The sequence below is a fragment of the Xenopus tropicalis genome, chromosome 4 (genome assembly GCF_000004195.4).
Source record: "Xenopus tropicalis strain Nigerian chromosome 4, UCB_Xtro_10.0, whole genome shotgun sequence".
In the NCBI taxonomy this organism is placed as follows: domain Eukaryota; kingdom Metazoa; phylum Chordata; class Amphibia; order Anura; family Pipidae; genus Xenopus; species Xenopus tropicalis.
The window spans coordinates 118,356,199-118,367,345 of NC_030680.2; the positions used below are offsets into that span (position 1 = coordinate 118,356,199).

At 37.0% G+C, this 11,147-nt stretch overlaps 1 protein-coding gene across 2 annotated transcripts; it reads right to left on the reverse strand.

The window, feature by feature from the left end:
* Positions 1-3,117: 3,117 nt before the first annotated feature.
* gorab (golgin, RAB6-interacting) lies at positions 3,118-10,742 on the reverse strand. Of its 2 annotated transcripts, none has more exons than XM_004913781.4 (5): positions 10,638-10,742; positions 6,779-7,115; positions 4,441-4,542; positions 4,191-4,331; positions 3,118-3,726 (listed from the first exon to the last, which is right to left on the reverse strand). In XM_004913781.4, exons 1-5 carry the CDS (start codon positions 10,693-10,695, stop codon positions 3,279-3,281), a joined length of 1,086 nt encoding a protein of 361 aa, XP_004913838.1. In that variant the 5' UTR covers positions 10,696-10,742; the 3' UTR covers positions 3,118-3,278. The 2 variants fall into 2 exon arrangements, with proteins under 2 accessions (XP_004913838.1, XP_002933832.1); XM_002933786.5 differs by having other exon boundaries at positions 10,632-10,740.
* Positions 10,743-11,147: the final 405 nt, after the last annotated feature.

Genomic DNA, 11,147 nt, shown 5'->3' on the forward strand with positions numbered 1-11,147 from the left:
CTTGGTAGATTTGTACATTTGTTAAAAACACACACAAATCTGCACACCCCGAGTGCACAGTAATCCCATATTATTTCCCCAAGTGACACATACTACCTTCTCCTACATCAATAAACAGATTAGAGGGATAGTAAAAGGTAGCTTGTTCTTGATAAAACAAAGATAGTGCACGGAAAAAAGGGGGAAAAACATAACATACAAGTCATTCAATCCTCGAGAGTTCTCTATTCACATTTTTCATAAACATTTGCAGAGTTAAACCAGCTGTTTGAGACTGCTTTATTTTGCATTATATACATATTAATTTCTGAGCTATGCAAAAACCTTAACCAGAGTCCCAGTGGAGTCAGTACTATGAACAATTTAGGAGCTTGTGCGATAATTAATATGTCAGTACTGTTGGACCACAACCTTCATTTTCTTTAAGTAACAAAAGCCAACCTTTATATTTCAGCATACCCGTTTTTTAGATATAGTATAAGGTTCGCATTTGCCACATATTTACTTTTTAACCAAGACACATCTGCGCCGACTGTGCAACAGTGTCCCACAAGCAGCCAATTCGTCACTGTTGTACTGCGACTTCCAGTATCCCTTGGCAGTCTGAGGAACAAATGCTGGCCATGCCAGAGTTATCTGCTCATATAGTATTTATAAACAGCAATACATGATTCGTGTTGATTTACAGCACATAGAAAGTGTTCAGTTCCCACACATAACAAGCATGCAGTGCAATTAAAAATAATTTTAATGATTGTTTCGCCCTCTATATACAGTATATAAATATGTAATGTATATAACAGTAGAAGAAACACAAGATTGTAAGACTTGTTACAGTCGGTCATTAAAACCAGGTCTCAGTTAAAGTTTTTTTTAACTCTCTTTATAAGAACCCACCACAATTTTACAAAGTAAATTACACAAAATATTAAATAAACCTTTATCATAAATTCTTTGTATGTCGCTACATGAAGGGACATTTTAAATTTGACGGGAAATGCATAAATGAACCTTAACTTTTTCTGTCACTTGCATGAGTGAGACATAATAAAGTGGGGGTTCCCCTTTATGTTAGTATGTTATAGAATGTCATATTCCTAGAAACTTTGCAATTAGTCTTCACTATTTATTTATTTTTATAGTTCTTTAATTATTTGCCTTCCTCTTCTACATTTTCCAGCTTTCAAATATAGGACCCATGCAGCTAGAAAACGATTGCTCTGCGAATTCCCAGTTTTATTATTGTTACTTTTCATTTTCCTAATCTTTCTATTCAGTCCTTTTCCTCCAATTAATATTCCTGTCTCTTATTCAAATCACTGCCTTTTTGCTACGGTAAACAGGACCATAGCAACCAGATAGCTGCTGAATTTCCAAACTGGAGAGCTACTGAACAAAACACCAAGTAACAAAAAATGAAAACCATTTGCAAATTATCTCAGAATATCACTGTCTATGTCATACTAAAAGTTAATTTGAAGGAGAACAACCCCTTTGAAGATGGAAGTAAGCATTACAGACAATATTATCATTACCATATAGGTACATTTGTTTCTTTTTTGTGTGTGTGCAAAAAGCCAAGTGATGCACAGAACTGCCAGCTGTAGGCATTTCTTTAATGACTAAGGAACTAGGTTGTAGGAAAACTAATATCATAACCAGGCAGGTGAACTGCTAAGCTAAACAGAGCATATGTGTATTATAAATAATACATCACATTTGTACCCAAGAAATGAAATGTTAATCTCCTTACTATAACAACCCACCAGAGATAAAAAAAAAAAAAAAAAAAAAAAGTTCAGATGAGAGAAGTGTCAGGTTTAAGTGGGAATTACTGAAGAGATCCTGTTGCTTTACAAACAAAAGAACATTTTAGTGTTATGGTATTATTGTACAGATATTATGAATAACTCGCCTATTGTAAGGGCTTTAAAAGTTAAAAAAAACATCATTATAAAAGAGAATAAAAAATACAGGAGGAAGAAACAACAAAGTAGCAAAAATATACAAGAAGGTGATATGAGATTTCCATGCCAAGTACACAGTCTTGAAAGCTGAATTGTCTGAAAAGTCTGAGCCAAACTGTATCACAACTTCCAGTTTGAACAGCTAGAAAATAGTTGTTTTGAATGTATGAAGACAGTTTAATACTCAAAAATCAATGAAACATGTTATGTCATGATTTATGAAAGGTTGTGTGAGGTATTTAATTTTTTCTGGGGAGCAATTCATGCTATGAAAGTGATATAAAGGTCACGATTCGAGGTATTCGTGTTTTTTTATTACGCACTTCGGCGTCTGCATTTTTGTTGTTGTTGCTTTTTTAATAAATAAGGAACCATTTGTGCCTTTTAAGAATGTAAGCTGTTAAGGTTAAAAAAAAAAACCCTCTAAAATTGCACGAATCCTAATTTTAATAAATTTGCCTATAAGCCTTCATATTTATAAATCACCATTTCTGTGTCTTAGTTCGGCACTGTCCCTCACAGGGACAAGATATCACACAACATAGAGCCAAACATAGCAGCTCTGTGCAATGGGAGCCAAAGGGAGAATAAATAATGCAATGTACTGTATCTGTGCCTTAAAGGAAAAAGAAAGGTAAAGTCACTTGGGGGTGCCAAAATGTTAGGCACCCCCAAGTGACTTTAACCGCCTACCTTTTACCCCGGGCTGGTGCCGCTGTCAGGAGAAAACAGCACCAGCCCGGGGTAGCTGCCGGCGCTTCCTCCTTCCGGCTTCGCTGCGCGCGCAGTAGAGTGAAAAGCCGAACTTAAACATTTAAGTTGGCTTTTTCGCTCTACTGTGCATGCCCGGCCACCGGCAGTTTAGGAAGTGGAAGGCGGAAGGAGGAAGTGCTGCGCTCCAGGTACCCCGGGCTGGTGCTATTTTCTCCTAACAGGGGCACCAGCCCGGGGTACAAGGTAAGCGGTTAAAGTCACTTGGGGGTGCCTAACATTTTGGCACCCCCAAGTGACTTTGCCTTTCCTTCCCCTTTAATTGCACTAAGCCCAAATGTAAAATCTCATTTCTCTGGGATGTAAAGTCTGCACCCCTAAAACTGAACTATAGGTAGAATCTGATATCCCAGCACCAAAAGTGAAAACATGAAATACCTCACTGTGCAAACATCCTGATTATACAACACAAATAACAATTATCTATTCACAAGCTGTAAAAATATATGCAAATGTTTTAGATGTGCACAGGACGCTATTCACAATGTGCGCAACCAACACTCCTTAAGCACCAAGGTCCAGATACATATGTGGGCTCAGTCATACTGGTTGCTTCTCAGACAAGGAATTAGTACTTGACTGATCTGTGCTATTATCTTCGACACAAGACTCGGCTGTAAGATGGGGTGAGGATTGGCACAGACCATTCTGATCTGCACTTGTTTCTTTTTCTGATGGTTCACTATTCTTTTCTGTTGGTGAAGCAAATTGCACCTCTGTCTCTGGAGTTGCTACAAGTTTCTTTTTTGCTTCTGCCTCTTGCTGCTGCAGCAGCATCTGCTCTACTTCAATTTCAAGTTCAAGTTTCTCCTCATCAGCTTCAACTTCTAACTGCTGCATAAGCTCCTCTAGTTTTTTGGCTTTACGGGCCTCATTCTGCTGAATTATGGTGCACAGATGCTCTGTTAACTGTTCCTTGAGTTCAGTCTTCTTATGAAGATCCACCTTGGCCAGAATATATTCTGCTTCAGCTTTATCATAACGCTTCCTTTATGTAAATAAAGAGCAACATTGTTACATTTAGCTGCATTGTATCATAGTACCTTTACATAGTGTTACATTTTTATGTACATAATACTCACTGTCCTTTTCTACTGAAATACACTATACAGTCAAAAAGTATTTATATCACTTAGGGGCAGATTTATGAACTCTTGAGGTTTGGGTTTGTAGAAATCGACTGCAGAAACTGTGAGCAAGTTCCTGAATGTTCTCAATTTTTCTGTAATAGATTGTTCTGATTTGCTGCCAAATGGGTTTAAAAAAAAACAAAACATTTTGCTGTGAGGTGAGAGTTGTTTTCTTTAATGGTTGTTATAGGATCTTATGGGGCAGATCAGCTTACAAATTACTATTAAGAATTTACAAACAATCACCATATTTTACAAATAATCATCTAGATGAATATTTAACAATAAAATGAATCTAAATATTTAATGAGTAATTGCTTACTTGGCCTGAGAAAATTCCATGCACGCCTGATCAATACGGTTCCTTAAAATGCCAATGTCAGTGGATACTAAATCATCCAAAGCCTGGAGCTGCTTTTGGATCCTATTGAGTTTCACAGCCTCTGCTTGGGTTTTTTTGGACCTTGATAGATGGCAAAATAAATATCTGTGTTAATATCTCTGATTCTATTGTGGAGGCTTAAAATGAAATAATCAAAATTATCCACCTGTGCCAGAAAGTCTCCTCTTACCTTTCAGCAATAGCTTTTGCAAGTAAAGCCTTCTTACGCTTATTCTTCTCTTCCATAAGTCGTTGCTCCATTTGAAGCTGATCCAACCGAGATTTCTCTCTCCTGTTGAAATATTTACAAAAAATATAAATGATCATGGATAAAAGTCAAATTTGTTAGAAATAACAACTAACGTTCTGAGTTGTTCTTCTGAAACTAGTGATAAAAAAACCAAACCAGAAGATTCCCTTTCCAACTCAAATATAGCAATATAAAAGAGTTATGTATTGTTTACCCATTAAAGGTACATAAATTGTATTTAAAGGGTAACAATCATAATACCAGGAGCACACTAAAAGAATGCGACTTGGCGAGTTTGGCAAAGTACCTGTGTTGTCCCAATAATGTGGCCACACAAAGTAAAAATCTGATTATATATATCACAGGTAAACATGGCAAATAAAAACCAAATGACCTCCATTTTGAATTTTAAGCTTAAATCAGTGGATACAATTATATGTAGAAATCTGCACAAGAAGGATAATTATAAAATGCATGTGGAATATATAATTGGTGTGACATGACAGTTGCTGTCCCCAAAACGTGAGCTGCCAGATGCTATAGCTTGTCTTTACCTTACTGGTTAAACTGCCTGTAGCGCTTATAAGGACTCTGCAATGTAAAGAAAAATACCGGTGGCAAAATAAAACACCGATCAACATGCAGTTGCAGCTTTAAGTGACATTATTAATTCTCTGTGTGCGTTTCTTTTGCCACAGGGCTCCAAGCTCCAACACAAGCATTAAACTATTCTTTGCCCTCTTTCACTAGCGTGTGGCTAATTTCATGCATCTGTTATTTCATGAAGTATAAACTAGACTTAAAAAAGTGTAATGGCTTCCCAAGAGATTTTATTTTAATTTGGTAAAGAATTTAGCTATGGCTTTTCTAACTCACAAAAAAGGGAAAAACAATCCAGGCTTGTGGAAATATCTGCTTAAAATAGCAGAGAGCTACATGAAGTCATTGGCTCTTTATGCTAGGAAGGGAAATTGGTCATTCAGCGTATTTCCACCAGAATTAGGCATTGTTTACTTAACTCTAGGCAACCGGATTTTGGAAAGGATGCCATTTACTGACTAGATCCAAAATTCTTGCCAAATTCAATTTATATCTCCTCCTTGCAAAATACTGAGAAGCAAGGTAGAAGCAAAAAATATAATTATTAGAAACAAATACAACAGCATTTTGCAAATACAACAAAAACACAGAAATAAATGCTGGAGAAAATAATCAGCCCTTTTATATATTCACTTTACATTCGGGAGCTATTCACTGGCCAGGTTTAAAGCTATCTGACCCATCAGCCCCAGGCCAATCTGAGGGATATTGTGCAATTGGTCATCCAGTGTGTTGGCAAAATACCATTACCCTGTTCAAACTGAAGGCCTATAAAGTTTGCATTTGCAGTAAGTGAAGTGGAGCTGCAGGTTCTCCCACTTTCTCATCAACTTTTTCATAGGATAGGATCATAAGATTCCAGTCAAGAAATATATTCAAAACTAGTTAATCTGCTCCTTCTAAACACAGACACGTATGGCCAACTCAGGTGTTTTAATAGGTCTGTCGGTTTTCAAGCTCAGAAAATTCCCTAAAGATGGCAGATTTAAGCTGACAATTTTTTCCTCTGACCGGTGACCGCATCAGGCCTCACACTATTTCTATTCTTGTCGTAAGTCATAGCCATCCTTCATATTTGAATGCCATAATACTCAGAGTGTCTTGAAAAATGAGTTAGTTCACTGAACAACAAACTGATAATATTTGTGTAATATTATTATTTCAGAGCACTGAAAAGGAAAATTGTTTTTTTTAAACAGACTGAAACATATTGTTTGCATACTATTCAATGCCTGCACTAAAGATATTTTTTTTAATTTGTGCGCCACCACAGTTTATTATTGGATTTGTGTCTAGGATCAATGCCCTGCTTAGAGATGAACTTTCAGCAAGCTTCAGATTTTGTATGTATTCTTTCCCATTGCATCTGCAGGAAACTAAACTGCATACCAGGACATTTGTAAGACTGTCCAAGATGGATTACTGGTTTGAATATACCAAGTATCGTTCAATTTTAAGTTTCACTTGTAAGATCCAATGACCTACTGTGCACATAAAGCACAAGTACATTTTATGTAAGAATTTGAACAAGGCTTTAATAGCATGTGATTTTTTGTGTGTGTGTATATATCATACATAGTATATTAATATCTGATCATAAGGACATGTGCTGGCTTTTGTAATGAAAAAACTTTCTAGAAAATCAGAAACAATGCCTTTATAAAATAGACTTACTAACAATTCCATATCCTTTTTGTTTAGCTCTCCATCTTGTTCAGAGAATAAATCCTTTCCCTTGAGGTCAATGCCAGGGCTAACCGATGTGCTCATTTCTGGTTGATCATGTATGACTTGCTTTTTTTCAGCTGGGCAAGTTATTACATTCGGTGATGAGGTGATGGATGATCTGGAAAGCTGCTGCTCAGCAGGAACACAGAGGGATCCATCCTGCTTTGCCAATAGCTGACTCTGTACCTGCAAAGCCAACTTTCTCTGCATCTGCTGTCGACTTTTGGCTGCTGTAGGTTTGGCTGATGTGGGTTGTCTTCGTGGACGATCAGGGTGATGTGGTAAGTCTAGAAAAGAAACAAACATTTAAGTCAACACTTCCTTACTCTGGAAAACATTTCATGCTCTAGTAATTAACATGTTGGAAAACTTCTGTAAAAGCTAATTTCTAGCTTTCCTCTAACATGTACAACAGCCATTTTCTGGATTACTCTTAGGCTATATTAATTGCCACTAGAGGAAATCAAGCATTACTGGGAGAAATGCCCCCAGTGACCACATGGGCAACAAATAGGTGAATGTTTTGTTTTTGGGTAAGTTTTGTATTTTGATATGGGTTGTTTTTTTGTTTTTTTTAAATTGTTGCGCAAGATTTACTCGTGCAGTTATAACATTGTAGTCCATCTGCATCTTGCTTGCATCCAGTGCACTCATTGAGTCCAGTGCAGTCCAGTCTGTAAAGTATCTTCACATTAAACCTTACAGCACACTGGGTGTTTTCAAGCAGCCCGAAAAGAAGCTGGCCAAAGAGACCACCCAGACTTGCCTGACAAGTACATGTGACTAACCTGAGAACAATGCAAGAGAATTATTTGTAGCAACATAATTTGAGTTGAGTGCTATTTCTTATTGTCAAATGTAAGGGACACTGTTATGTTTTAAGAATAACTATTATGGTAGCTATAAAACTGCAGTTGCAGTTTGATAAATATTAACTCTGTTAATATGTGTGTGTGTGTGTGTGTGTATTCTTGTCATGTGGTGAATTTTTTTTTATACACATGTCCCGCCCTTAGCAGTGCCAATCCTCACTCCAGAAATGTCAATAATGGGTATAACAAGCTAAAAATGTTTCATATCATGAACATCGCTGTAACGTTACTTTCAAATCACTATAAACCACTGGGGTAATATTGGCATTTGCCAGTGTTTGTCTCACTATATAATCATATAGCCTGACACTTTTATACAATTTATGCATAACTAGCATGCTTGGTATAGGTGTAATCCAACACATTCCACCTAAGTATATGTTTTATTTTCACAGTTTAGCAGCTTGGCATGAAGTGAGTTTAGTATTTACTTATTCAGTGTTATTTCCATCATTCTCCACCCATTGGGTATTATCATAGCTGTTAATATGTTAACAACAAAATGCCTGTATAATATAAGCACACAATTACTATAATTACTATTTAATAAAATGTCAGTAGTTACTGGGAACTCTTGAACTAAATTCCTTCACATGCTCTAATTAAATTGTTTTAAGGCCTTTTATACCTTTAAGCATTTACAATATCTATGAGGGCCAAGGGATCCTTATAGATGGGGAAAGTTGTAGTACATTGGGTCAGACAGAATGTTATGAGATTTTTTTTCACTGCAGAATAGGAATACTTCAAGTGAAACACAGTGGATTTATTTTTAGTATCTATAAAGGTGGTTCAAAGTGACATGTATTTTTCCTTTAAATATTAGTTTTCTAATAAAAATGTGTGGTGTGTATATATATATATATATATAATGTATGATTTTGTTTGCTTATGTGAAATAAAGGTAAATACCCTTCATATTCTTCAGTTGTCTGAGAAGTGTAACACACACGGCAACTTTATGCATGGTCAAGCCTCAAGCACAGAGACAGGAAAAATAAACATGCCTTTTAACCGTCATTGGGGAGAAAAAAAGCTAAACAAAAGCTTGCAAGATTTATATAATAGTGATGTTATGACTGTGTTTGGAGACCTCTTTGGTGTGAGTTGCCTTCTAAATCAACAGTTCCCAAACTTTGGGGCTGCCCCTAATAGTGGTGAGTGGACAGCCTCAAATTCTTACAGTGAGATTTGGGGAGAATGCCTGTTTGATCTCCTAGATACTGCTGTAAGCACAATCAGTTAGATTTCAATGAAACATTTTATTCTCAGTCTTGAAGGGCAGTGGCATCAGTGCGACTGGCCTCCTGTGAATTTTTCTGCTTCTGAGGCAGGAAGCAAAATGCTCTTATTTACACCTCAACTGGTATTTCATTGGCCTGGCCAGTAAAAATGATGTTTGCTGTTAATGTTTTTAATAGGGAAGAAGATTAAGAATATAGGAAGAACGGTATTTCATTTTACAGAAAAGATGGCAACCGTACTTCAGAAGACTTTCCGCTTGAAAATACAGTGACGTTTCCACATGATCAGCTGACTCATGAGTGATCTGGTAGGGTCCAAGCAAATACCTATTTAAATGGGTGATTATGGGCATTTAAACACTGCCCTGGCACCAGCCCTGTGTCACATTGCCCTTACACAATGATTGATACAGCAATGTTGTCATAAATCTCTAATGCTGTTATAAGCTATAGGGGGATCCAGTACCAAATGTCAGGGCTCATAACAGGGCTTGAATCAAGAAAGCATAAAACATAGCAACTCTGGCACACTGCAGCAGACAGCTCCATGTTTATTGGACAGCTAATAATGTATTTTTACAAATTTGTAATATTGTGTGTACTGGGAGGAGTATTTTACAGAGCAATCCTTTTACGTTTGGGCCTAACCATGAACGAACAAACACACACGCACCTAACAGACAGATAGGTGTGTGTGTGTTTGTATATATATTATATATATATATATATAGTATAAAAAAGACCAGCAACTCTGGGATTTCTTGTGAAAAATCAAAACATATATTCAAAGTAGCATAAACAGCCGACGTAACGTTTCGGTCCCTCATCGGGACCTTTCTCAGGTGGGGACCGAAACATTACGTTGGCCGTTTATGCTACTTTGAATATATGTTTTGATTTTTCACAAGAAATCCCGGGGGTTGCTGGTCTTTTTTATACTATTGGAACCCTTTACCGAGCACCCGAGGTATGTTATGTAGTGGTGTGCCATCCTTTGTGTATATATATATATATATATATATATATATAGCTGCGTGTAAACATAAAACATAACATGGGAACCCTGCCTATATATATATATATATATATATATATATATATATATATATATATATATATACACACATCATCCTGATGACGATCCTGTGGTGATCGAAACTCGTAGATGGTATGCTGAAATAAATCACTGACTTGATTGACGCTATAGCTGTGAGTGCTTTCTACTGTTGAGTTTGATGCATTATTTTTGTCAGCACCCAGCCGTTACCCCGATATTGGGGAGTGCCGATTCTTTACAAGACTAATATATATATATATATATATATATATATACACACACACCATAGTAAAAAAAGGGCACACTCTGAAAACATTTTGTAAATGCCTGGGTGCCAGATATAGATATCAAACTACAAACTATAACCATGGAATGGACACAGCACTCACAGGTCTTTAAAAGAAATTGATATTATCCTTTATTAGTGCAAAATCGACTCCTAGATATGAGTCTAACCATAATATCAACTTGTTATAAAGACGTACGAGTGCTGTGTCTATATATTTATTTACACATATCTATCTAGTGTGGCAGGGTTTCCATGTTATATATTGACATCTATCTATCTGACATAAGTATAACGCAGCGAGGATGGCGCAATGCAGATCTAAGTAATGTGCAATGCCCTACCTGTACCTTGTTTCGTTTTAAGGTTCCTAAGCTCCTCTTCGGAGAATCCTGCCCAGCCAGCCATGTTTCCCTATTGCCAGCACACAGCCCTACTTCCGCCTCCCCTGCCACGTAGAGGCCCCTCCCCTCAGGGAGCGCTGCTCAGGCTGTTTGGGAGAATGCCTGACACAAAGGGATACAGTACATTTTCCTGCTGATGAAACGCCGAGCCATTAAATATTGGCGTGGTGCTCATGGAATCGAAAGTCATGAGAACATAATACCTTAATTCAAAGACAATGAATGAAATGAAAATGGATTCCATGTTACTATCAGGCACATATTCGAACACGCTTCTCGTTGCTATGGTTGCGCAGTAAAGCAAAAATATTCTGTAAATTTAGCTAAACGTTCCAGCACAGTTGTGTCTAGTGGGGTCAAGGGCGACATACCTGCTGCTCCAGCATAACCTGTCAGCCTGGCGTGGATTAAATTACGATAGAGAAAATACAAATATATATATATATATAACCTCAG

Coding starts and splice junctions, on each gene's coding strand:
- gorab (XM_002933786.5), bottom strand. CDS start 10,695: ATGGCTGGCTGGGCAGGATTCTCCGAAGAGGAGCTTAGGAACCTTAAA. Junction 7,116..10,631: donor TAAAACGAAACAAGGTACAG/GTAGGGCATTGC, acceptor TTTCTTTTCTAG/ACTTACCACATCACCCTGAT. Junction 3,727..4,190: donor ATGGAATTTTCTCAGGCCAA/GTAAGCAATTAC, acceptor ATTTACATAAAG/GAAGCGTTATGATAAAGCTG.